The 27544-nt window shown below is 39.6% G+C and overlaps 1 protein-coding gene and 1 non-coding gene across 3 annotated transcripts in view; one reads left to right on the top strand and one right to left on the bottom strand.

Moving 5' to 3' along the window:
* Positions 1-576: 576 nt before the first annotated feature.
* On the bottom strand, positions 577-649 carry TRNAR-ACG (transfer RNA arginine (anticodon ACG)). Its single transcript has one exon. It is a non-coding gene; the product is annotated as a tRNA-Arg (tRNA).
* A 199-nt stretch (positions 650-848) lies between these two features.
* Positions 849-27544, top strand: part of SACM1L (SAC1 like phosphatidylinositide phosphatase) — a 54503-nt gene continuing 27807 nt past the window's right edge. Inside the window, exons 1-7 of one of the 2 annotated variants that reach the window (XM_055280209.2) lie at positions 849-1080; positions 12821-12918; positions 14573-14647; positions 16787-16914; positions 19499-19648; positions 23124-23183; positions 24339-24372. In XM_055280209.2, coding sequence (XP_055136184.1) covers positions 1049-1080; positions 12821-12918; positions 14573-14647; positions 16787-16914; positions 19499-19648; positions 23124-23183; positions 24339-24372 — 577 coding nt within the window. In that variant the 5' untranslated portion in view covers positions 849-1048. Of the gene's footprint in view, positions 1081-1958; positions 1994-12820; positions 12919-14572; positions 14648-16786; positions 16915-19498; positions 19649-23123; positions 23184-24338; positions 24373-27544 lie in introns of those variants that run through there. The other variant, XM_055280211.2, reaches the window with a different exon arrangement.

Genomic DNA, 27544 nt, shown 5'->3' with positions numbered 1-27544 from the left:
TGGAATTTGGGGGCCGGGTTGACTTCGGAGCTGGAGCTCGCAAAGGCCGGGGCTGCTGCAGATTCTGACGCTTTGTGGACCCCCACTACCGCGCGCAGCAGCACTGCAGGTTTTCTTCGCTGCTGGTTAGATCCAAAGCCCACATCATCCTAGTAAACTGGGACAGCGCCGCTTCTCCCATCACTATGGGGGCTTCTGCTCAATGGCGGGGAAAGGCCAGAACTGCTGCCTTAAATGCGCTTTTGCGTCATCCGGTTGCTAACCTCCGGCCACAGCATTCCCTACTCCAAACTGCCACTTTTCCAGGTGTGTTTGTCTAAATATACCCCATTTACAGACTTCTCAGGTGCATCATTAGGAACAGAGCGCTTTGCAGTTTGCAAATCACCTCAGACAACTCCAGGTTTAAAGGATAAAGGATGACATTGTGAGCAAAGTAGCATCAAAATTTTAGATACTTAACTTCCACATTCTAACCATACACCTTTCCAAGGTCTTGTAATACTTTCACATTGTAACTACACACTTTTCCAAGATCTTATAGTACATAAGTCAAGTGTGACAAAACACACATCGCGAGCCAGCCAGGAGTCGAACCTAGAATCTTCTGATCCGTAGTCAGACGCGTTATCCATTGCGCCACTGGCCCCGAGTTGGGGAACCCTTCTCCGCGATGGCTGATCACCCTTATACAGTTTGAACAGGCTTCCGGGTACCAGCGATCCATTTTGCCCCTGCGCCGCGCTCCGGCTGCTCCGCCTTTCCCCAAAACGGGCTCCACCAATCCGCAGCGGCTTCGTCACGGCGCTCTTCGTCTCACTCCAACCCGCCGCGTCAACGGCATCTCTCGCGTACTCTTGCTCGCGCACTAGTTTGTCCTCCACCGCCTCCCGTTCAGGCCGGCTTTCCTGCGGGGCGGGGAAAGGGGTGGGACGAGGCTGGGCGCTGCAGCCGCTGTGCCAGGGTGACCGGTAGAGCTGTAGCCGTGGTGGCGGCGCGGGGCGGGGCGGGGCGGGCGGAGAGAGAAGGAAGGAGGTGGTTGTGCAGGATGGCGACGGCGGCCTACGAGCAGCTGAAGCTGTGAGTCCCACGGGCCAGAGGCCTGAGGCGCGGCGGGCGGGGCGGCAGGTGCGGGCCCTGGCCTCGGGGAGGGCTTCTGAGTCCCGGGCTGCAGATAGGGTGTGGGAGCGCTCCTCGCTTTTACCGGTCTTCCTCATCCGGCGCGGCCTCTCCTAGGCCTCGCCCGAGTAGCCATAGGCCGGGAACCAGCGGCTCGCCGGCCTTTCTCCACCGTGTTCGGCCCCAGCGCCCACGGCTGAAGAGAGAAGCTGCAGACGAGCCTCCACCGAGCCGGGGTCGGCGTTATGATGCAGCCCTTCAGGGCACTCTTGTCCCCAGTTTCTATGCAGAGCTAGCGACTAAATTTATCTGCATGACTTAACAGAGAAAAAGAGTTTTCTCTAACTTAACGGACCTACAGCAGCAGTTTAGAGTCTACACGCAAATCAACAAACCTTTGTTTTGGTTACAGTCTATCTGGGTATCGAAGCTTGCCTGACCACTCTTCAGTGTGCAGAAAAAATTTAAAGTACAGTCAATAGTCTTAAGGTCCTGAGGGAGTTTACTTTGGTTTAAATTTTAAACAGCTGCGGCCTAAAGCAGGTTCTTAAGTCTGTGTCGACAGCGAGAGGCTAATCTCGATGATTTTGGTACTGCAAATTGACTTTTCGGTAAATCCAAGTTCTTGAGTCTTTGATAGAGAGGCTCTGAGTCTTTGATAGAGAGACTCTGGTTGTTAAGAGTTATAAAATAGGTGTTTTTAAGGGCTTTGGTTTGTCTTGGAATAAAAACAACATGTGTTTATTTCCCTTAGTGTTACCCATTAGCATCCACGCTTTTCTTGCCTGTGAATAATTTTGTTGTACTCACTTCGTGTTTAATGCTTTACCCTAGGCCTTTTGAAAATCTGGTGGCCACAGCCTGGGAATATCTGGTAGGAGAAACAAATGTAATTTTTTAGAAGCTTATTTATCCCTATATATAAGCTAAAGTATCTTGGCAGTTAGGCATAGATATCACATTTCCTTTGCAGGGAAATGACACTAAAATGTGGTTTGGGCACTTAAGCTCCTCAGACCAGTAACTTTCTGAAAGGTTCAGTGGAAAGTTAGAGGTGCAAAATTCAGAGAGGTCATCTGTTCCACATTGTATGTGTTGCAAAAAAGATGATTGCATTTTCTACAGTGCACCCCCTGTGCCATTTCTGTTTACTGTAATGTTCTTTGAAAACCCTAGCTGCACACTTCCCTCCACATATTCCTCTCCACCTTTCCCTATTTTCTCCCAGTTCCCCTTTGCAAAGTGCTCACCTTGTCTTTGGTGAAAGAGTTGAAGGAAGTGTCTTCCACTGCGTTTCTGGCCAGGCCACTGTCACATGTGCTCTGCTAGCTAAGTAGGTTGTTGTCTATCTGATAGGCACTGAAGGGTTTAATGTGATCCTACACCAGGTCTCAAATGTGTTTAAGCCATATGGAGCCATGGCTTGATGCAGCTTAGCGTGGCAAAGATTGAATAGGATGGAGAACTTGAGAATTATGATGATTGTTTTTCAGCTGCCAAAACACTAAATGTAACCAGTTCAGACCTTAAAACAAACCAAAATCCTCGTATACATAAAAGAGAAAGGAAATTTGTCCCTTAAGTAGTAAGAATGATGTTTTTGTACTGGTTTTTGTGAGAAGTGGAAACTCTTAAATTATTTGGATGATAAAGTCAAACTGGGGTTATGTGAAAGTCATTCTCTCATTTGTCAGTCCTAGCTTTTTTTCCCCCTGAAAAAAAAGTTTTGAGTATTTCTGTAAATATGAAGGTACAACTTTTTTGCAACTTTTTCTTTACCAAGGGGTTTATGAGTTAGAATTTCCATTTTTATTCCTTCCTTTTGGCCCTTCCTGCTGTGAGGCTGCTGTTGAAGGTTTTAAAATGTGGCTCCTGCCCTAAAGAGTATTCTTTTTTGGATGCATTTAGAAGTGAAATTGGTTTCTGTATAAGAATTGGTAGGAGATAGTAGCCGTTTTTTAAAATGTGTCTAGAGATGTGTTTTAAGAAATATCCATGCAAAAGAGATAGTTCGATTATTTTATTACAAAAGGATTGCTAAAAGGATTTATTTAAATGTTGAAATGCTTGTTTTTTTCTTTTGTTTCGTTTTGTCTTTAAAGAGATGGGGTCTCGTTCTGTTGCCCAGGCTGGAGTATAGTGGTTTGATCGTAGCTCACTGCAGCCTCTAACTCCTAGTCTAAGCGAGCCTCCCACCTCAGCCTCTCGAGGAGCTAGGACTACAGATTTACACCACCACACCTGTCCTACCTGGGATTTTAAATAATAATTCTGTCTGCATTATGCCGTGCTTTTTCTCCAGCCCATCTCTGCCCTGTTGAATTTCACCTTTCTAATGCTCTGGTTTTATCCTCTACTTTCCTGCCTACAATTTCCACTTCCATCTTACTGACCTATAGGATCAAGCTTGCATTTCTTAGCCATCTGTATATTCTAGCCTCTTTATAATCTGTCGCCTGATTTATTTCCCGTAACTGCCCAGAGCCTTTTCCCCACTTCTGCAAAACTTGGCTCATCCCCTTCTAGCTTCAAACTTGGGTGTTATTTTGATCCTTCTACCCAGAATGCCTTCTTCCTCTCTGTTCTCTTTACATACTGGTCACATCCATGGTAGAGCCAAGAGATCTCAGGTTTTGTTAGTCAGAATGGATATGGATTCATATTTTAACTTGACTACTTGTTTTGTGTCCTGGGCATAGTACTCAATCCTTTGGTGTTTCAGTCTGTAAATGGGAATGTTGATACTTCACAGGATTATGGTAAGGTTTGAAAGAGAGTTTTTTATTTTTATTTTTTTTGTGAGACAGGGTCTCACTTGTCACCCAGGCTGGAGTGCAGTGGTGTGAGCTCAGCTCACTGCAGCCTCAGCCTCCCAGGCTCAAGTGATCCTCTCACCTCAGCCCCACAAGCATCTGGGACTACAGGTGCACATCACCATGCCTGGCTGATTTTTTTCTGTTTTTCAGTTTCGCCATGTTGCTGAAACTTGAACTCCTGGTCTTAAGTGATCCATGCACCCTGGCCTCCCAAAGTGCTGGAATTACTGGCATGAGCCACCATGCCTGGCCCAAAGAGAGTTTAGATGAAGTACTTAGTGTACCTCATAGGTACCTTCTTTGAGAAATGTTTTCTTTCCATGTCTTTTCCTTCACTGAGTTCTGGTAACAGTTTTTAAAGCCAAAAATGAAAAATTATTGTAACAGGGGTTAGACACCAAATGTTTATGTGATTTATATATTCTGTCTCTTAGGATCAGTTTACAGTGCACTGACTTTCTCATGGACAAGAGGATGGAAAGCTAGAATGATCAATCCATAGTACTGTTTGAACCACTCATTTTGTCACTTAGAAATGAAATCATTATGTACACAGTTTTGTGACGCTTACTGACAGAGATACATTCTGAGAAATATGTTAGAAATATGTTAGGCAACTTCTTTGTACAAACATCAGAATATAATTACACAAACCTAGATGGTACAGCCTACTACACACCTAGGCTATATGGAATAGCCAGTTGTTCCTAGGCAACAAACCTGTACAGCATGTTACTGTACTGAATACTGTAGGCAGTTGCAACACAATGGTAAAGATTTGTGTATGTATACATACATAAACAAGAAAAGGTACAGTAAGTATACAGTATTATAAGCTTATGGGATCACCATCATATATGTAGTCTGTCGTTGACCAAAGCATTGTTACATGGCGCATGGCTGTACTTTGTTTCTCCAACCAGTTTACACCTTAACATTTTCTTCTCTAGTCCTCCTCAGTACCTAGCATAGAGTCTTGTACAGAGCAGCTCCTCAGTGAATCAACTGAGTAAATGAAAGGAACTTTCCAGGATAGACCACGTACTAGCACTGCAAAAAGAACACAGTCTAGGGTAATTTGGAATGTATCCTTTTGAAGAAACACGCTTAAAAGTCATGTATATTGTCTTCCCAGTGTCTCTGTGAAGTCATAGGTTGATATGTATCCTGTCATTGTTGAAAACAGTCTAATAATTGCCCTTGGCCACAAAGTGAGATCATACAGCCAAGCCATGGTAGAGCTAGCCTTGGAATGCGGCTGGTCCAGAGTCCAGTGATCTTTCCGTTCCGTTGCATTATCCGTATTACCTTTTTTTCTGTTATCAGATTGCTCTCGCCTTAATCCTCAGACATGCCAGGTATTGAAATGAGTCACTTACAACCAAATATAGTTGACATGTCCATATGAATTTCCATATGTTTAATGTGGAAAACAGAACATTGATTTGCTCAGAATTTAAAATTCATACTTTTTAAACTTCCAGGCAGTTCTAAATATCCTGTTAGGCTCCGTTTTTCTTTTTAAGCCATTTGTATAGGCATGGATAATGTCAGACAGTGATAAATTTGAAATTGCAAAACAATTAGACTGGAAATGTAATTTTTAAGAAGCTTATCTATCCTTATATATAAGCTAAAATACCTTGGCAGTTTGGCATAGGTGTCACATTTCCTTTGCAGGGAAATGAGATCAAATGCGGTTTGGCACTTCTTATGCTCCTCAGACCTCAAGCTCATAATAACTTTCTGAAAGGTTCAGTGGAAAGTTAGAGGTGCAAAATTATTGGATACATTTAAAGCGTTTTTTCTTTTTCTTTTAAAAGGTCAATTGAAACCAGGTGTAAGGCAGGGAATCCTTAAGATACTGCATCAGGCTGCAGCATGCCTCTGAAGAATACTGTTTCCTCAGGAAATTGCCATTTTTAAAAGAGTGTCATAACTGTGAGGTCATCAGTCAGGGCAGATATGATCCAACCTTGAAAACAGATGTAATCTAAGCTACCTTGTGATACAGACACATGTAATCTGTTCAATATAATGAACATTCATATTATTCACAGAACTCTCCCGGTGGAGGGAAGGGTGTAGGGTAGCTCGGATTATTCTCATTAGTTTTAGCACAGACAATATGGGGTTTGTATCCAAAGCATTAGTTGCCTGGGAGTTAAGGCTAGTTCAGGCTTACCTAGGCTCACCTGGCTAGCCTAGGTTAGTGCTAGGCTACATCAAATGACTTGGTATGCTTGTTTTAAGTGCATATTCCAGGGCCCGACATTAGGCCTACTGAGTGCAAATCTCTGGGGATGACCGGTGGAAATCTGTGAGTTCAACTAGCTATCCTGGTAGTTTTTATGCACTCTGAAATATTTTAGGCCTAGGCATACATAGCTGAGTTAGGACCAGAATGTGCTGGTAGAAGAGAATTCTTTGGAAGATATGGGGCTCTGGTAGATTGTGCTGTGGATTAGAACTTCAGATTAGGTGGAATTTGGACCTAGTCCTGTGAAGAAGTCTGGTTGAGAGAATGGGTTTTAGAGTATTCAGGGAATAGGTGTAGGTGGGAACACAGAGTTTTGAGAAAGAGGATAGCATTAGAATGAGTCTTTCTAGAAACACCAACTGGTTTGGAATTGGGTTGTGCCCCTGGGGAGTCTGTGATGAACTTGAGCTATAGGAGAGGCAACCAGGGAGGGCTCAGTGAGGAGGTACCCAAAGGGAGGATGAATGGGGGAGGTAGGAGCACCTTCCGCCTATGAGTGTAATATGCGCAGGGGATCCTTCTTTACTAAGTTCTTTTCTTTTTGCTCATCAAACCTAGTAAAATATTGTGCCTCTGTCTTTTCAACCAGAGATATATTAAATTTGATCATTAAGACTTTGATTTAATTCTTTTTTTTTTTTTGAGTTGGAGTCTCTGTTGCCCAGGCTGGAGTGCAGTGGCACGATCTTGGCTCACCACAACCTCCACCTCCCAGGTTCAAGTGATTCTCATGCCTCAGCCTCCCGTGTAGCTGGGACTACAGGCATGCACCACCAGGCCCAGCTAATTTTTGTATTGTTAGCAGAGACAGAGTTTCACCATGTTGGCCAGGCTGGTCTTGATCTCCTGACCTCAAGTGATCCACCCACCTCAGCCTCCCAAAGTGCTGGGATTACAGGCATGAGTGCTGTATCCAGCCACTTTTTCTTTTTTATCCCATGCTTGGACAGTAATCCTTAAAAGCAAAATAAGCAACTGAGTGAAGGTAGTCAAAATAGAAGCAATTATTATACAAGTATTATGCTATTTTAATGTATCTTCCATAGTATGTGTCTTATTAATGGGAACCAGAACCCTGGGTAGATACCGGATCCCCTTGTCTTGACAGATACTTGGTAGGATTCTCGTTCAGTTAGAGTTAATAGTGAATTGGAGGCTAATCATCTCACCAGATAGTTTATATAGGACCAGAACCCTTTTTAGTGTACAGTATTACTTTGAACCTTAGAGATCTGTTATCAACAGTATATGACCAAATAATCTTCTTGGATTGAATCTTGTCTTCTGAAATCCATTTCATAAAATAAGTAATATTCCATTTCATAAAATAAGTAATATTCCATTTCATAAAATAAGTAATATAATAGCTTGTTTGGTGAAGATTTAAACACAAAAATAGCAGTAAAACAATACACACCAGCAAAAATTACACCACTGAATGTTTACTAAATTGTTTTTGACTGTTGAAGTGCTAGAGAGTTAAAGTTAATTTCACTGGCTTTTGAAATGAAGCCTGGGAAGCATAAAACGTAGAATAAAATTTATTACATAAAACAGTTATGCTTCAGATCAGTATTAAGACCAATACAAAAGTGGTGGGAAATGAGAGGAAGAGAACAGTAAGGGCACATATGTAGGTGCTGTGAGTTAGGATGATACCTGCTGTTACGGTTAACAGAATTGTGAGTCATTACTTATAATTACCATCCCTAGAAATGTTGATTCCCTGGCAGTCACTGTTCACATTTTCATTGCTCCAATTCTTAAGCCTAGAGATACCACTTTCAGTGACATTATCAGAATAGCCTGATGGCAGCATCAGCAACTTAGATTCCAACAGCATCTCTCAGAGAGAGAAGATCAAGCAAAGGCCTCAGGACTTTTGAGCTAGACATCTCTACCTTGATCCATAATTACTCTTATTTGTATACTTTGTTATAATACTTTTTTTTTTTTGAGACGAAGTCTCGCTCTTGTCTCCCAGGCTGGAGTGCGATGGCGCGATCTCTGCTCGCTGCAACCTCCGCCTCCCGGGTTCAAGCGATTCTCCTGCCTCAGCCTCCTGAGTAGCTGGGATTACAGGTGCCTGCCACCGTGCCTGGCTAATTTTTGTATTTTTAGTAGAGATGGGGTTTCACCATGTTGGCCAGGCTGGTCTTGAACTCCTAACCTCATGGAGTCTTGCTCTGTCGCCAGCCTAGAGTGCAGTGGCGTGATCTCAGCTCACTGCAACCTCCACCTCCTGGGTTCAAGCAAGCGATTCCCCTGCCTCAGCCTCCCGAGTAGCTGGGACTACAGGCATGTACCACCACACCCAGCTAATTTTTTTGTTTGTATTTTAGTAGAGACGGGTTTCACCATGTTGGCCAGGATGGTCTTAATCTCCTGACCTTGTGATCCACCCGCCTCGGCCTCCCAAAGTGCTGGGATTACAGGCATGAGCCCCTGTGTCCGGCCTATAATACAGTTTTTAAATCTTATTTTTATTTCAATCTTATGAATATGGTTTAAAAGTAAGTAATATACAAAGCTTATAATAACAGAGGCATCTACTTTTTTAAGCAACTTCTGGTATTTTACTCCATATCTATAAAAATGCTCATGTTAGGCTGGACTGTGGTTTATGTAGCTGTGGTTCAAATGAAGCCTCATGGTGTATCATAATTACATTTCTTTATAAAAATGTTTTGTTTTTCCTAGAATTAAAAAGTGCCTTGGTTCTTGTTATTTGCTTGACTTTTTTTTGAGACAGAGTCTCACTCTGTCGCCCAGGCTGGAATGCAATGGCGTGATCTTGGCTCACTGCCGCCTCCATCTCCTGGGTTCAGGCAATTCTTCTGCCTTAGCTAGCGGGGATTACAGGCATGCGCCACCATGCCTGGTTAATTTTTGTATTTTTAATAGAGACGGGGTTTCACCGTGTCGGCCAGGCTGGTCTCAAACTTCTCACCTCAAACGATCTGCCTGCTTCCACCTCCTAAAGTGCTGGGATTACAGGTGTGAGCCACCGCACCCGGCCGAGAAAAACTTTTAATTGCTTATAATGGAGATAGTTTTTTTCTGTGTGTGCGTATGACTTTTGTGCTCTTATAAACAGCTGATTTTATAATAAATACTTTATTGCTGACTGAAATGTACCTATTAAGTTATACCTCCAAAGTTGTATGTGGAAACAAGTGTGACTTTTCAGTTCATTGATTTTTGTCCAAATAATTTTCATTTTAAAGGTCTTACAGGTGAGGAGAGTTTAAATGCATTTATGTAAATACAGGTGGTCAGAGTGTAGGAAGGGTGAGCTGTCGAAGGCAGGCAATATGCATTTCTCTGTTGGCTGTTTATTTAGATGCAAGCTTTGTGTTTTTGTGCCTAATATAAAAAAGTGGAGGAATTTGATTTCTGAGCTTGGTGAATAATAATCTTTTTATGTTAAAAATAGCATTAGTTATTGAAGAGGTAACACACCGTTTGTCTGGAGAAATAAATTATGGCAACTCTGTCCCCCAAAATACAGCTGTGAACTTAAAAGATGTAGACCTCTGAGTATTATGAAGAAAATGGATGTAATAAAGCCCGTGGACTTTACTCCGTGGTCAAAACTGTGTCACCTTCCTGAGACGTTTCTGAAACCTGTAACTTTGTCCTGGTTGTAAAAGTAAAGCAGCCGAATAGGAGCAGTGGTGATGGCTTTGTCAAGACACTAAAGACGGTGGAAGTGTAAAAAAACAATGTTAAAACCCAGTGGTCTGAAACCATTTAGTAAAATTTTAATAATGCCTGGAGTCCCCTCTTAGTGCTGAGCATATCATGTGTATTCTGTCATCCACCCTTACCTATCAGTTCTATCTCTTTTTATTTTATTTTACTTTAATTATTTTTTTGAGACAGAGTCTCACTCTGTTGCCCAGGCTGGAGTGCAGTGGTGTGATCTCAACTCACTGCAACCTCTGCCTCCTGGGCTTAAGCGATTCTCATGCCTCAGCCTCCCAAGTAGCTGGGACTACAGGCATGCACCACCATGGCCAGCTAATGTTTGTATTTTTAGTAGAGATGAAGTTTCACCATGTTGGCCAGGCTTGTCTCGAACACCTGACCTTAAATGATCCACCTGCCTGGGCCTCCCAAAGTGGTGGGATTACAGGCGTGAGCCACGGCACCCAGCCTCTATCTCTTTTTAATGGAAAGAAGGCTGAGAATGGCAGCAAGGAATGAAATCCTTTCCTCAAATGAATTTTTAGATGCCTTAGTGTTTGGGTCTCAAGGTGACAAAACTTTTTAAAAATTATTTTAAATGGAAAGACCTTAAATTTTATTAAACCTGGGTTTTAAAAACATTTCTTTAAGTTTTTTTTTTTTACTAACCAGGGTCAATTTTGAACACAACAATGTATCTGTGCCAGCCTACCAAAGGATGATGTCTTCAAATTCTAGTAATACAGTATGGTGAAAAAAAAAATTATAGCCTTTAGACTTTTACAAAACTAGTTTGAATCCCAATTCCGTGCCTACCATCAGTGAGTCCCCAAAACAAAGCACTGAAATTCCTGGCTCAGCTTTCCCTGGAATGTATTCATCACCTGCTGCATAGCCCCTAGTGCTTGCATAATGCTTAGTATGCGGTAGCCTTTTGGTAAATGTTAATGGCTTACACTTGGAATGCAACTTGTGCTTCCATAAAACATCTTCTGTAGATATGGACTGAAATAGTGGATTTAAAAAAAGTGGCTTAAGACTAGATGTCTGGAAGTTCTTTATATTTCTTTGGTTTTAGGACCTCTCACTTTGTTTTCTTTTTATAGCTTTATTGAAGTTTAGTTGACATACAATAAACTACACACATGGAAAAGGGAAGTGTACAGTTTGATAAATTTTGACATTTTTACACCCATGAAACCATTGCCAGTATTACAATAGTGAACGTATCCGTCACCCTGAAACGTTTCCTTGTGCCTGTAATCCCTCCTTTTTCTCCCCTCCTGCACAAGTTAAACATATATGTGCCATATGATCCAGCTGTTCCACTTCTAGGGAGTTAACCAAGAGAAGTGAACATCTGCCTTAAGACTTTTATACAAGAATGTTCCTAGAACCTTTCCTTTATTCATAGTAACCCAAAACCAAAGTTACCAAATAGCCATCAACAAATGAATGGATCAACAAATTATGATATATCTGTACAATGGAATGCTATTCAGAAATAAAAAGGAATGAACTGTTGTGTTCAGGTTAAATTGAAGATTGCTGTATTTGAAGCAGATTTGCTTTCTTTGTTGTATTGATTTTCCTTTATTTAGCATATCCCCCCAAATGAAGGAAACTAGCCTAATATTTAGTTAGTTACAGATGAACCATAGAAGGTTTTAAGTTATATTTGAGTAATTAAGGATTGATTATTCCTCAGAGAACTTACAGTAAAAAAGAGTCAAAAGAGTTTGTTTTGCTACAGGACATTTTTCTATAATGCCAAATAGCTTATACACAATTGGTAAATAGAAAATGATGTCCATGATGGTTGTGTGGGTTTGAATGAGATTTTTCATAGGCAAGTGGGAGTAGAATTAAAAAGGAAAGGAAAAAGCCCTCAGATTGGCTGCTGCACAGATAGAACAGATAGAAATTCTTTTAAGTCTGGTTTGTGAACAATAAAGATTAGTTTCTGGAAAAAGAAATAGTTCTTGGACTCAGCCTCCCTCCCCAGCCTTGCTCAGCTTCTGAAAGATTGTATCTTCTCCTGTGCCTACCTTAAAACAACAGTCTCCATCAGTGGCTTGGAGTTCTACTTCAGTCTGCGTCGTTTTAGTGCCTGCAAACTAAAACGCAGTTTTACTTTATTCTGTTAATATTTTGTATATACTGAGTCAGTCCCTTACCATGCTGAGTTGCTTGCCTGAACTATTTGTTTCTTGAGAAACCAACTGTTATTTTTGTTAGACCCTAATTACAAAGTTGCATAAATTTTAAGTAGTCTCTCTCAACTGTATTTCTACCTCCTTTATTTTTTATTTTCCAGAATGAGAAGTTTTTTTCCGGAATATATATGGGTTTCTAAAAAAAACACCCCCCCGAATGTTAAAGTAATTTATTTTTAAAAGTTTCCTGGAAATATTTTATTTAAAATGCATTTCTTACTATTTTTAGCTAATACCTCTTGCTTACTATGCGTCAAATGTTCAAAGTACTTACCAAAGATTAGCTCATTTAATTCACACGATGCTGCATGGTGAATCTGGTATTATCGTTATTTTACAGAAAGGGAATAAGAGGATCAGAGAGAATGAGTAACTTGCCTAAGGTCACACTACTGGTAGTCTGGTTCTGTAGGCTCTGTTCCTACTATGCTACATTACCTTCTGTACTCTGTTGAATATAATAAACTAGATTTGATTATGGTATTTTTTGTATACGTTAAATTGATGGTTTCATAGCAAATCAAAACCTTGTCAGCATCAAATATACAAGTGAAAAGAGTTGCAGTGAACTCATAAGGACAGCAAACTTAACAGCTTCGTCCTTTTAGAAGCTGGGAAAATGATGTCAAATTTATACTCTGTAATTGTCATAATAAGTAGTTTTTTAGAAGTCTTCATTTCATTTGCTTTAGTTATTTATGTTTTACATTTCTTCTTAGGCATATCACACCTGAAAAATTTTATGTGGAAGCTTGTGATGATGGAGCAGATGACGTACTTACCATTGACCGTGTGTCCACAGAGGTTACCCTTGCAGGTATTTTACAGCCAGATTTAGAATTTTAGGGAGAAAGATTTTATACATAAATTACAATAATTAAAAAACATCACTCAGAGGTATGTCAGTGTGTGGATCTCTGAGTGCATTCTTATTAAAATTTTTATTCTTGCTACCTCATTCATAGGTTAGTGCAAAAGTAATTGTGGTTTTTGCCATGAAAAGTAATGGCAAAAACCACAATTACTTTTGCACCAACCTGTAATTTTTGTGCATCAGTTTTATGCTATCTCCTTTTTTGTGAAAAGGAGAAATGATCTTGAAAATTTTAGGTAGCATTTTACTGTCTGTAAGGATTTAAAAACATAATATTTATTATTTTTTTTCCCTTAGCTGTATTTTAACAGGATTGGTTTAGATAGCTAAGCTTCTTTCTAGCTGTAAGATTTAAGATATTTGAGAGTGAAAAAGTTGTTTCAGCTTTAAGAGTATGGAATTTTAACAGCTGCTTTTGTTTTGAAAGCTTTCATGACTATGAGGAAATTTAATAAATGAAAAATAAAATATACATCACTGACTAAAACTTGTAGGTGTTCTTAGGCAAGTGATGTTTATAAGTTTTATCTACCTATCCAGTTATACTTTGGTTTTGCTTTTCTGGGATGTGAAAAACAAACTTTTTTTTCACTTGTGTGGAACACCCTGACTTCCAAATAGATAAATACGAAATAATTTTGGTGGCAAATTAATATACTATGTGATAACATATTTAGAATTTCATATTTCATTTGTTTAAAGATTCTAATTCACCCCCAGAGTTCTATATTTATTTTTTTCTTAAAGTACAATATTTGAATAACCATAGAGTAGGCATTCAGTAAATAGCCTTTGAGTGGTGAAGTGAAATACGAAAATATATTCCATGAGATAATGGGGTGTAAGACAAGTATGGCTATAAAATTTCTGTTTTTTTGATTATGTGGTAATTCTGGTAGGTACTATTAGAGCTGTGTTTTAGTTTGATAATTTGACATTTCCTATTTGTCTGTTGCTTGGTGGCTGCTCTCTCAAGAGAGCTGATTGGTTTTAACTAGTGTTAGTACACTTCTCCTAAAGTTTAAATTATACTACTCTTTATACCATGTTGATACAACCTAGTGTCTTACAAGAGCTTTAATGTGGGTGTATTTTCAGTTATTCTTGATTTTTCAGTAACGTTTTATTTGTAGGTAGAGATTGCAGACCCATTTGAATAGACTGAAAAGCTAAAGGTCATGAATAGTTTGAATGTAAAGATGATGATGCCAAACAGTCATCAGTAAGACACATGATAAAATACTTCCACGCAAAGTCAATACTGATGAGGGACTGACTTGCTGACAGTTTCTTAGCCAGTTTGTTTTCACCATTGGGAATGCAGACTATGGCATTCCCAATAATCCTAATGGGATTATTTTTTCTTCCATGAAAAAGCCTAACATACATTCTAGGAGTTATCACAGTTTTATTGCTGTTACACTCCAGTTTACATAACTTATAGCTCTATCAATAGTGCATTTAAGTTTAGGAATGTTGCTTTTCTTAGAACAAATCATGCAAATTGATGTAGTCAAAGTAACTACTGAAATCAAACTAAATTTCTGTTTCTGTTGGTGAGCTTTTTGTGTGTGATTTTTCTTTCTTTCTTTTAAAGTCAAGAAAGATGTTCCTCCTTCAGCTGTCACAAGACCAATATTTGGTATACTGGGCACAATCCATTTGGTGGCAGGTAAGAGAAAATAAGCTAAGATGGGCAAAGAAGGTAATTAACAAGGTAGTTAAATTGATAATATTAGAGTGAGTATACGATGAAGTAATACTTTGTATCATGCTTTAAGCAGGAAATCTCTTGGTTAAGTATTTGTCATTAATTTTTAAAAGAAATACTCCCCAAATGGTAAAATTTATCAGCGTGAGGTTCTATTATTTAAAAAAAAGTTTTGTATTTTGTTGTATTTCAGTTAGAGTTGAAATCCTTAGCGAGATAATTTTCACAAATGGAGTATGTAAATAAATTTTTTTTTTTTTTTGAGTTGGAGTTTTATTCTTGTTGCCCAGGCTGGAGTGCAATGGCATGATCTCAGCTCACTGCAACCTCCGCCTCCCGGGTTCAAGTGATTCTCCTGCCTCAGCTTCCTGAGTAGCTGGGATTACAGGTGCCTGCCACCACGCCCGGCTAATTTTTTATATTTTTTTTTTTTTTGAGACGGAGTCTTGCTCTTTCGCCCAGGCTGGAGTGCAGTGGCACAATCTCGGCTCACTGCAAGTTCCGCGTCCCGGGTTCACGCCATTCTCCTGCCTCAGCCTCTCTGAGTAGCTGGGACTACAGGCGCCCGCCACCACGCCCGGCTAATTTTTTGTATTTTTTAGTAGAGACAGGGTTTCACCTTGGTCTCGATCTCCTGACCTTGTGATCCGCCCGCCTCGGCCTCCCAAAGTGCTGGGATTACAAGCGTGAGCCACCGCGCCCGGCAATTTTTTATATTTTTAGTAGAGATGGGGTTTCACCATGTTGGTCAGGCTGGTCTTGAATTCCTGACCTCAGGTGATCCACCCGCCCCAGCCTCCCAAAGTGCTGGGATTACAGGCGTGAGCCACCACGCCCAGCCTGTAAATAAAATTTTTAATGCATCAGGGACCAGGGTATTCAGCCCTGTGCTAATAGGACATAGTGCATGTTAGCAAATGTTACTTGGTTCTGAGTTGTTAAGAAGGTGATTTTTGTTTAGATTTAATTTGATTGAGCTTGTTTGAAGTTCCTGTTGTTTCAGGCACCATGCTAGATGCTGAGTTATAAAGGATGAAAGGCCATTTTGCCCTGCAGTTCACAGTCTAGTGAGAGAGGTGTGTAAGTAGTAAATTACTGCAGTACAGTGTGACAAGTTCCAGGAGAGACATGTACATGGCAAAATTTTCAGAGAGGGCACTTGTGGGTAGAGTGTGGAACAGACCTGAAGAATTAATTGAGTAGGAAAGGGCTACTCTGTTTCATATATTTCTTGGGTGAGGAGGTGGCAAGGTCAGGACTGGTGTATTGTGCATGATGTTGTGATGACTCCTTGATTCCTGACCACTCATCCTTGTAATATTGCAGCAGTCAGTTAGGTATACTGCCCCAGCACACTTCTCTACCATTTAGAGAGACATATGAAGGACATAGGAGTGGTGTGGAAGGGACATTGCCCTGTAGTGTCAGATCTCACGTCCTGATGCTTTAAGCTGCCTGCTGGGAAGTGATTAGCAGAGGCCTGTATCCCTTGGGGGTGATGAAAGAGAGAAGTATTTTCTGTCTCTACTTTCCATTTACTAAGACAAATGCTTTGGTTATGAAAAGCTTTTGCTTTTATCTTTTTTGAGAAAAACGTGACCTTTCAGTAAGAATTTTTCTAAATAATATGCTGGCCTTTCTATTCATAAATTGTAAGGTTGCTTTAAAAATGGGCCTTTTATCTGAGTGGCACAATATAGTCTTATTCTACTAGCCTTTTTTTTTTTTTTTGAGACGGAGTCTCGCTCTGTCGCCCAGGCTGGAGTGCAGTGGTGCAATCTCAGCTCACTGCAAGCTCCGCCTCCCCGTTTCACGCCATTCTCCTGCCTCAGCCTCTCCGAGTAGCTGGGACTACAGGCGCCCACCACCACGCCCGGCTAATTTTTTGTTTTTTTAGTAGAGACGGGGTTTCACCGTGGTCTCGATCTCCTGACCTCGTGATCCGCCCGCCTCGGCCTCCCAAAGTGCTGGGATTACAAGCGTGAGCCACCGCGTCTGGCCTCTCTACTAGCCTTTAAAGTTAAACAATAAGGACTCCTATTTCTACCTTTAGAGTTTTTCTATTTTTATAATTATGTGTGTTTGGCTTGCTTTTTGCAGGTAATTATCTTATAGTCATTACCAAAAAGATAAAAGTAGGTGAATTTTTCAATCATGTAATCTGGAAAGCAACAGATTTTGATGTCCTTTCTTATAAGAAGACAATGTTGCACTTAACTGATATTCAGGTAAGAACTGGAAATTGTTACTAATTGCAAAGCCCAAAGAAGTAGCATGGGCTGGGGAGAGGAGGGTGAGGGCATTGTGGAATACAAAGAATGCTGTAATTATTTTAACAACCTATAGAGTAAGGTCACTCTACCTACTTTTCTACCTAGGCATAAAAAATATTTTTTAAATCATTTGTTGCTCTTGTTTTTTTTTTAAAAAAAGATTCAGTTCTTAAATTATGCAATTTCATATGGAGAGAAGGGAAAACAGAAATGCACATGTACTCAACACCAGATTTAACTTCATATCCTCTTTGTAAAGAAATAAAATATAAATACCTTTGAAGTTCTACTCCTCTTAACTCATTCGCTTCTTTCCCAGAGAGGTTTTCTCTATTTTTACCACACGTGAATGTAAGTGTGTATGTATGCTTATGAAATGTGTATATATTCTTTCAGGCAGTTTTCCTTTTGCACTATTCCTGTATGCACAGATTTCAGTAACCATAGTTTAGTTAACACCAGTCCCCAAACAGCATGGCTTAAATTTCAGTTACTCCAGTTTATTAACTGAAGAATTAACCCACCAAAGATGAAGGTGCAAAAAACAAACAGCAACAACTCTGGAAGAGAAATTGAAATTGAACATAAATGGAGCATAGAAGAAGTAGCTGACCATGGAAATGCTGACACTATCACCATTCAAAGGACTGTAGGTATGCAGCCAGAGGTCCTAGTGCAGGCAAACTGACCGACATTAATGATGGAGTGGCTGTGACGAAAAGGATGACAGTATCCCAGAGGAAGTGATGCCTGCAACAGACTTCCATTAAAGGAAACCTCGGAGATATTTCCCAACGTTGAAAGTGAAAAGGATAAAATGTCAGAAGTTGGTTTAGACTTACGAAGGTGTATGACAGTTCACCAGGGATAGAAGAGATATTCTGTATCTTAATCTATATGACAAGAAAAAGGCAAGCACTGTTCAAGTCTCTTGATAAATTTTTTTACAAAGAAATAAGATATTTTTTATTCTCGGTGTTTCTAATGTTTTAAATTACAATGTGCTAAATATTAGTTTTATAATTCATTTATGCTTATAATTTACTATATATAACTTACAAGTTAATATCTACAACTTATAACTATATAAGTTAATATCTATAACTTATCTGTAACTTACAATAGAGTTTTTAATGTTTTGACAAGATAATTTTTAAAGGTCACGAAACAATCATAGTTTTTACAATTGACTGTTAAGATAGCTTAAGATTGAAAATAACATGGTAATTTTTACATTCCCACTTTACAAAGTAAAGACTGCCTGTATTCATATTTAAACAGGATCTGTTTTTGCTCGGAGTGTGTATGAAACTTACATGAATGGCATTGCCCTGTTCTGATTCTTTGAAACTTACTTTTTAAAGTCAACATTGTTTAGAGATATATACCTATTGAGAGTGATTATTTTCTTAATGTAATTTTAGTTACATGTTTGCTATTTAAAAATTTTAAGTTGCATTTTTATACCCAATTTATAAGAATGTTTGTTTCTAGAAGAAAATATATTATTCTAAAACATATAACTTAGGATAAACATTTTAAAAAATAAAATTATAGCACTGCCTACCTAAGTAAAACTACAAGATATGCTTTTTATACTTTAGAATTTCTTTTTTATTATATATATCAAGAAATATATATCAATATATTCATTCTCTACTAGGCATATTTTAAAGAAATAAAAACAGCTGTGTTTATTTAATAGACCAGTCATATTTACTTAGACAATTTCTTCTTGATTGTTATTCTTTGTTGTCAAGCTGTGTAGCTAATTTTAAAAACATGTCTGAGCACAAATAAAAAAATCTGTCTATGTAGATTTGTAACATGTAGATTAACAAGCTAATCATTTAGTAATGATTAAACGTTACTAAACATTAACAATTGTTTTTTAAAACAAGGATAAAAACAAATGTCAATCTTGGTATTCACTGGGAAAGCTAGTTAAAATGGTTTCCCAAAAATAAAGATAAATACTGCTTTTACTGGACTTTTTAATCTTTGTTTTAAAGAAAAAGAATTCCATTTTACTTCTCATCCATCCCAAACCAGGGAACGTTTCTTGAGAATGTGGATGATGTTAGTATCTTTTTTTGCCATCTGCATTATTGGGCCGCTCATAAATTTATGTGTTTTATTTGTCAAATGAAGATAGCTATGCTAACTTAGCAGGGTTGTTGTGAAGATTAAAGGGAATCTTTGGAAAATACCTGGCACACAGTAGGCCATAACTGAAGGTGATGTTTTGTTAAAACCACTCTTCTGCCCTTGAGAATAAAATTTGTAAAGGATACAAAGGGGAGGAGTCCTACCTAATCAAGTTACCTAATAGTACCCTACAGTGTTTATTGAGTGTCTTCTGTGTGTCAGGAACTGTCCTACGTCCCAGGGAAATGGCGAGCATCCCCTTCACTGGCTCAGTCCTTGTGCCAGTAGTCTTTAATGAGACTGGACTTAGCAGGATTTAATTTGTATTCTTTTCTCATGCTGACAGATTTCTTTTCAATTATGAGCTATACTGATTTTTCTTTGTTTATAGTTACAAGATAATAAAACCTTCCTAGCGATGCTAAACCATGTCTTGAATGTGGATGGATTTTACTTTTCAACAACATATGATTTGACCCATACTTTGCAGCGGCTATCCAACACTAGTCCAGAATTCCAAGAAATGAGTCTCTTGGAAAGGGTAAGCTTGATCTTCAATTATTTTTATTTTTAGGTTTTTAAAAGGGACATGTCTCTGTTTCATGTATAAAAATTTATATTGATTTTTCTCAGTCCTGGCTATCTTAGAATCGTGTATGAGGCTTTGAAAATATACCCTGTTTTAAATATACATCACAATCCCAGTGTGTGAGTCCTTGAATCTGTGTATGTATACAGCCAGAATTGAGAACCACCGGTATAGATATTCAGAAATGTTTGTGTAAACACACTTGTAAGTTATTAGAGGAAAATCTTTCAGAATTTGTATTTCTGCATAAATATTACCAGGCTACCAAATGCTAACTCTCAGATGTCAAATCTTCAAACTAGCATTGCATTCATTTGTAATTTCTTAACAGTGTTTGGTAGTGTAGCAGTTACATTAGCAGTGTAATTAGGCTTATAAAATTCATATTCTAACAGTTGATATTTCTTCTGTAGTGATGGTTATTTATAATTTTCATAACTAAAAATGTAACAAAAGTCACTAAGAACTTGGAAAATATCCTTTTAAGGTTTTTTTATTTTGCTTTTTTTTTTTTTCTTTGAGACAGTCTCACTCTGTCACCTAGGCTATAGTGCAGTGGTGTGATCTCAGCTCACTGCAACCTCTGCCTCCTGGGTTCAAGTAATTCTCATGTCTCAGCCTCGTAAGTAGCTGCAATTACAGGCGTGTGCTAACATGCTTGGCTAGTTTTTAGTAGAGATGGGGTTTTGCCATGTTGCCCAGGCTGGTCTTGAACTCCTGGCCTCAAGTGATCCACCCACCTCATCCTCCCAAAGTGCTGGGATTACAGGCGTGAGCCACCATGCCTGCCCTGTCTGCCTTTTTTTTTTTTAATATACAGTGAATGTATCTTTAAAATTAGGTTTCAGATGATCTCAACTTAAAGTTTATTTTGTTCAGGAACCTGGATGATTGCTACCTTAATTTTTTTTGACACACCTTAGAAGTGTTTAATGAGAAGACAGAATTTAAAAGGTCGTTCCATCTTATTAGGTTGGACAATGTGAAGTTGCCAGTAATTGATCATTTTTGACCAATAAAAATGGTTATTTCATATGGTTCAACCTAAATTAATATTTTAGTTGACTGGCTTTTTTGGGTGAGATTTTACACTCTAATTTATTAAAATTGTATGTAGACTTAGGTGGAAGTTTAGGTGGAAGTTTAGGTGCAGGCTAAGCATCCAAGAAACTTGGCTTTTAACTACAAAGAGACTTGCTTTTAAAAGCAGTTGCTATATTCTCCATTTGTTTATGAAACATCTCTACAACGCCAGCCATGTACCAGGCACTATACTAGCCCCTGGGGACCCAGAATGAAGCTGTGGACCCTGTCTTGGAGCCTACAGTCTGCTGGGGAAGTGGCAGTCAAAGAATGGTTGCTATAATGGAGATATGTACCAAAGTGAGGTGGGATCCTGAAGGAATGAGGGTCTTTGCCTGAGGTTGTCAGGGACAACTTTATGAAGAAAGGTATCTACAGAGGACAGTAACTTTACACAGAAAGGTAACTTTTGAGCTGAGACTTGATGAAGATTTGTTGGTCAGGTGACAGTGGGCCGGGGGGTTTCCAGGCAGAGGTGGTGGCAGAGGCTAAGCTGAAGAAAAAGCCATCTCATCTGTTGGGATGAGATGGGAACGTTTTGTCAGCTAAACGGAAAGTTAGCCGAGTGTAGTGGTTCATGCCTGTAATCCCAACACTTTAGGTGGCCGAGGCAGAAGGATTGCTTGAGTCCAGGAGTTCAAGACCAGCCTGGGCAACATAGGGAGACCACAGCTCTACAAAAAAATTAAAAAATTAATCAGGTGTGGCGGCACGCACCTGTAATCCCAGCTACTCAGGAGGCTGAGGTGGGAGGGTCACTTGAGATAGAGGCTGCAGTGTGCTGTCATCACGCCACTACACTCCAGCCAAGGCAACAGTGAGACTGTCTTAAAAAAAAAAAAGGTAATGTTAACATAGGGAATCATAAAAGTGATAAATGGAACATACATACCCTAAATATTTTAACTTAAAACATGAAAGTTTTACATTGGTGAGTGTTTTTATGTACGGCCATAGGATTCTCTTTGTTTTTGGTTCCTTGATTCTGAATTGTCTTCCCCGTGTAAATTACATCCATAAGGCTTTCCCATTTGGGCCACTTTAAAGACTTTGACACTTACAGAGAAATCTGTGTGCAGAATCCTGTACATTTTTACTATGTTCTTTTATATTTTTTTGGTTGCCACTCCCACTCCAAATTCAACAGCAGGCTTGCCTCTTATCAAGTTATGTTCCAAATCATTTAACTTTATAGAAACAGCAGTCTGTTTTTCATCTTATTTCATTGGTTTATAAAATATTTAGTTAAACTATATAATGATGAAATAATAACAAGTATGACTGGCACAAACTCGGGAACACACACTTGAATCTCAGGAAGTGCGATTCAGCTGGTTGTGGTCGAGTGCAAAAGCCATTCCCTGTGACTTCTAGAGTTGAGGGTGACGGTGGTTCAGTTGGTATGCTTCATAAATAGAATTGATTAATCTACTGAGTAGAGTCAGTTATTTTGTTTGTTTTTTCTTTTTTGAGACAGAGTCTTGCTCTGTCACCTATCCTGGAGTGCAGTGGCGTGATCTTGGCTCATTGGAGCCTCCACCTTCCAGGTTCAAGCGATTCTTGTGCCTTAGCCTCCCCAAGTAACTGGAACTACAGACACGTGCTACCACGTCCGACTAATTTTTGCATTTTTAGTAGAGACATGTTGGCCAGGCTGGTCTCGAACTCCTAAGTCTCAAGTGGTCCGCCTGCCTTGGCCTCTCAAAGTGCTGGGATTACAGGCATGAGCCACCATGCCTGGCCCTAAGTAGAGTTGATTAAATATAAATTGTTGAGGGAGCCTCTTCTGCATTTATGAAAGTCAGAGTGGCCAGAGATGAGATCAGAGAGTTAATTAGGGGCTGCCAGATCCTAGGACTGATTAGGCCATGCAGAGATTTGGTTCTTCAGATGACAGAGTCTGAAGAATTTTGAGCAGATAGGAGACAGGACATGTTAGAGAACTGCTGGTAGCATTGTGGAAAAATGAGTGGTGAGGGCTAATGCCTAAACTGGAGGCAAGGGAAGCTGTGTTAGTAGTTAGGCTGGAGTCAGATGTTGATAAAGATAGTGGGAGTAGAAATGTAAAAAAGATGGATTTTGAAAGAGATTTAGTACTTGACAATTAAATGTAAGGGAAAGAAATACCCTAAGACTCCTCCCGGGTTTCTGTCTGGCCTGAGACAATGAGACAGAAATGCCCACAGGAGGTACAGATTTGAGGGGGGGAAATGTATTTTGTTTGAGGCCTGTCAAAGAAACCGGCTTCTAGCCATCAGAAAGAGACATTGATTGGTGTAGTTTTCTTTCTGTAGAAAGTAAGCTTGGCAGGAGATATTTTATTAAATTTTAAAACTTCTCTCAGGCAGATCAGCGGTTTGTATGGAATGGTCATCTTCTAAGAGAACTTTCTGCACAGCCAGAGGTAATGTACACTAAATAAAATCTGCTTAATTGTTACAGTCCAAGCTTTAATTCAATGCATGTTATAAAGTGACTTCCTAATCACCAAGAATTTCGAGAAACAATTCTAATTTAACTGTTTATAACTTACAAACTTGGATCGGGTCTATCCTGTCACATCATTCTAGGTTGAAGAAGCCTAATTATTTTACTCTGATCTTCTATAGAAGCCTGAAGTAAAAATACATTGCTTTGTCTAACTAAGAGAGATACAGGGGGGTCTTGGTACATGGATAATGGAGAAATGAGGGGCCAGGGCCAAGTTTCCTGGCCAAGGGGAGAGCTCTTTTTTGTCTTCCTTTGGGGATGAGACTCCCTTCAGTCACCCAGGAGAGACGTGCACAGGCACCACCTTCTTCTGTCCTTTGTCTACACATATGAGGTATAAACAGGGAGGCCTAGCTAGGGAAACATGATATATTATTGAATCTAGGTAAATAGATGTGTCTTATTGCTTTATTTCTTGTCATTTGCTATGCTTTTTTTGGAAAAGTAGTTTGAGCTGCAAACAATTAGCATGGGATATCTTTTCCCTGGTGGAGTGAAGTTGTTGTAGGCAAAGACTGAAAAGGAGGTAAACATTCTGTAACTTCATGTAGCTTTATTAGTGTTCCAAAATCTGTGAATATTCAAGCTCAAATGATTGTAATGCATACTTAATGTTACATTAGAGAAATTTTTTAAAAATTATAGTACCCATAAGTTTAATACCTTGTTATGTTTGTATATTACCTCCCTATGTGTAAATTTTTTTTTTTTTTTTTTTTGAGATGGAGTCTTTCTATGTCCCCCAGGCTGGAGTGCAGTGGCACGATCTTGGCTCACCGCAACCTCCACCTCCTGGGTCCACGCCATTCTCCTGCCTCAGCCTCCCGAGTAGCTGGGACTACAGGCGCCCGCCAACATGCCTGGCTAATTTTTTGTATTTTTAGTAGAGACGGGGTTTCACCGTGTTAGCCAGGATGGTCTCGATCTCCTGACCTTGTGATCCGCTCGCCTCAGCCTCCCAAAGTGCTGGGATTACAGGCTTGAGCCACTGTGCCCGGCCTGTGTAAATATTTTTATAGAATGCTTATTTTTAAAGTATATTTATTCTAAATATATATCTTCATTTCAGGTTCATCGGTTTGCCCTTCCAGTGTTACATGGCTGTATCCTTACATGATATTACTCTTTAGTTTCTAGATGCCTTTATTTAAATTTTATTATAAGGCAGATTTAGAGATAGTCTCAAATACTCCATAAAGAGAGTATTTCAGAATTAATATAAATTGCTGTTGATAAGAAAATCGAACTCATTGCTATTTTGTGTTTTTTTTTTTTTTAGAATGAACTTTTCAGACTAGACAATTCTCTCTCTGTTCAAGAGTTCCAGGGCTGGTTGTTTAAACAAAAGGAATATGTGTACTGTCCTTTGCCTTTATTTGATGTTATCTTTTATCAGTAAATTACACATAAGTAGTTTGGATCTGGCTGTTGAAAACCTTCCTTAGTACATAATTTTAAAAGTTGGACTTAGGCCGGGCATGGTGGCTTGCACCTCTAGTCCCAGTTACTCAGGAGGCTGAGGTGGGAGGATGACTTGAGCCCAGGAGTTTGAGGCTGCAGTGAGCTATGATGGCACCACTGCACTCCAGCCTGGGTGACAGGGTCAAAAAAAGTGAGACTCAGACACTAATGTGGGTAACAAGTTGGAGAGGAGAATTACCATTAAAAATTTTATTTGTCATTTGAAATAGTGACAGATAAATGAAAATAGGTAGAGTACAAAGAATATTGCCTAGGGGAGAAATCAGAGTACAGATACAAAATGAGTAATGATTATCTAATTGTAGGTTCATTTTAAAAACAAATCTATGTCATAGACATCATAATAAAAATAAAGCAGCCAAGTGAGCTGGCTCTTAAAGGATAGATAAGCACAATATGCTGATGAGTGCCTATCCAGTTATGTGCCACATACTGACATTTCAGTCAGTGACAGACCACATATATGATGGTGGTCCTATAAGATTATAATACCACATTTTTACTGTATCTTTTCTATGTTTGGATATGTTGAGATACACAAATACCATTGTGTTACAGTTGCCTACAGTATTTAGTACAGTAACATGCTATACGGTTTGTAGCTAAGGAGCGATGGGCTATACCATGTAGCCTAGGTGTGTAGTAGGCTGTGCCATCTAGGTTTGTGTAAGTACACTCTATAATGTATAGAATTGCCTAACGATGCATTTCTCAGAATGTACCCCTATTAAGTGATGCATGACTGTAATCAGGATTGTGCCCTGAAGAAAACGGTGATGACATCTTTCTATCAAGCACATGTAAGAAGCTTATCAATACAAGTCTATTATTTATTTATTCAGTATGTTAATATAATTTCACTAAGCTTAATGCTTGTTATACTTAAACCTAAAAAGTAATGGAGGAAACATGTTCCACAGTTATGGGGAAATAAAAATTAGAAAATTTCACGATAAAAGCTCATTTATTTTTGCTTCCCCACCCCCTCCTCCGCACCCCGAACTTTCCAAGTTCTCCTAAGGATAAAATAAGAATAAATGTGTTTATTCGGCTGGGTGCAGTGGCTCACGCCTGTAATCCCAGCACTTTGGGAGGCCAAGGCGAGCAAATCACGAGGTCAGGAGTTCGAGACCAGCATGGCGAAACCCTGTCTCTACTAAAAATACAAAAATTAGCTGGGCGTGGTGGCTCACACCTGTAATGCCAGCTACTTGGGAGGCTGAGGAAGGAGTATTGCTTGAACCCAGGAGGTGGAGGTTGCAGTGAGCTGAGATCGCGCCACTGCGCTCCAGCTTGGGTGACAGAGCAAGACTCCGTCTCAAAAAAAAAAAAAAAAAGTGTTTATTCTTATTTGGTGCCTTAAATGATTTGGACCAACTATGGTGTTTTTTGTTTTTTGTTTTCAAAATGAGATTGTGAATGGACAAACAATATTAAGTGAGATTATAGAACCTTTTTTTCTAGGCAATTTTAGAAACAGCTTACTCATTTACCTTTAAATTGAAAGCTTTAAATGAGCTTTTCTTTAGTGTAGTTTGTTGACTAGAAGTAAAGTCATATGTTTCACATACATACAGAGACATTAATAAGTAAAATGACCCCAAGACAGGAACATGAATAGAGAGTGGACAGAGAGGTGGGAGCTGTGTTCAGAGAATTAGCTCAGCCCAGATGACTCAGGGCCTTATAAGCCATGGGAAGAACTGTGGCTTTTACTTTAAATGTGGTGGGGCCAGGCATAATGGCTCATGTCTGTGATCTCATTGCCTTGGGAGGCTGAAGCAGAAGGATCCTTTGAGGCCAGGAGTTCAAGACCAGCCTGGAGAACATAGTGAGACCCTGTCTCTACAAAAATTTTTTAAAAATTAGGCATGGTGGCATGTGCCTGTAGTCCCACCTGCTCAGGAGGCTGAGTCAGGAGGATCACTTGACCCCATTTTGAAGCTGCAGTGAGCTGTGATCACACCACTGTAGTCTAGCCTGGGTGACAGAGCAAGACCTCTACTCAAAAGATTTTGGAGAAGGGGAAAATTGGTGAAGGTGCATGCTAGAGTGATGTCCAAGAATGTGTGAGGTGGGTGGGGGTCAGTGCACAGGTAGAGGGCCTGGTTGGACTGCTCACCTACCACTGTAGAAGGCAGGCAGATAGAAGTGGTTGCTGATGGGTGTGTAAATGTGATCGGGGCTTGTGGAGGGCTTTTATTTTTACGACACCATATAAAGTGACATAATGGGCTGTGAGTGGGATGAGGGAGAAATGTTGCATGTTGAGGGGAGTATGTGAAATGCCATCCTGGAGAGAAGGCATGGATGGCCCTGGGAGTAACTCATTGATGAAAGACTAGAAGTAAATACACTCACATTTTAAAAGTTATGCTGATGGGATTCAGTTTTTATTTTACTCTTGTTCCTTCCATGCTTTCTGGATTCTCTAAAGTGTGTATATGTTTTTGTCTTGCAATCAGAGGAACATGATTCATAAAGCGATCAGTCATATTCTCTGCTAGATTTAGCTCTCTAAGAGCAGGCTTATCTGCCCTGCTCATCTTTGTGCCCTGGCTCAAAATAGATAATTTGGGTAAGGGAGCAAATATTACATTGGAGTCTTCTCTAGTGCTATGGGCTTCAAAGGAAAGTGAATTGGGAGCTCAAGAGGAGTCTGATGATGCCAGGTAATAGAGATGAGTCATTAGCAGCTCAACTCATTGCTGATGTCATTAGGTACCATTTTGAAAAGCATTTGGTGTTCTCTTGTGAATTTGCCAGCACTTCTCCAGTGCATACCCAAAACAT

Source organism: Symphalangus syndactylus, chromosome 1, assembly GCF_028878055.3.
Source record: "Symphalangus syndactylus isolate Jambi chromosome 1, NHGRI_mSymSyn1-v2.1_pri, whole genome shotgun sequence".
NCBI lineage: Eukaryota > Metazoa > Chordata > Mammalia > Primates > Hylobatidae > Symphalangus > Symphalangus syndactylus.
This window is presented reverse-complemented; position numbering and strand designations above follow the sequence as displayed.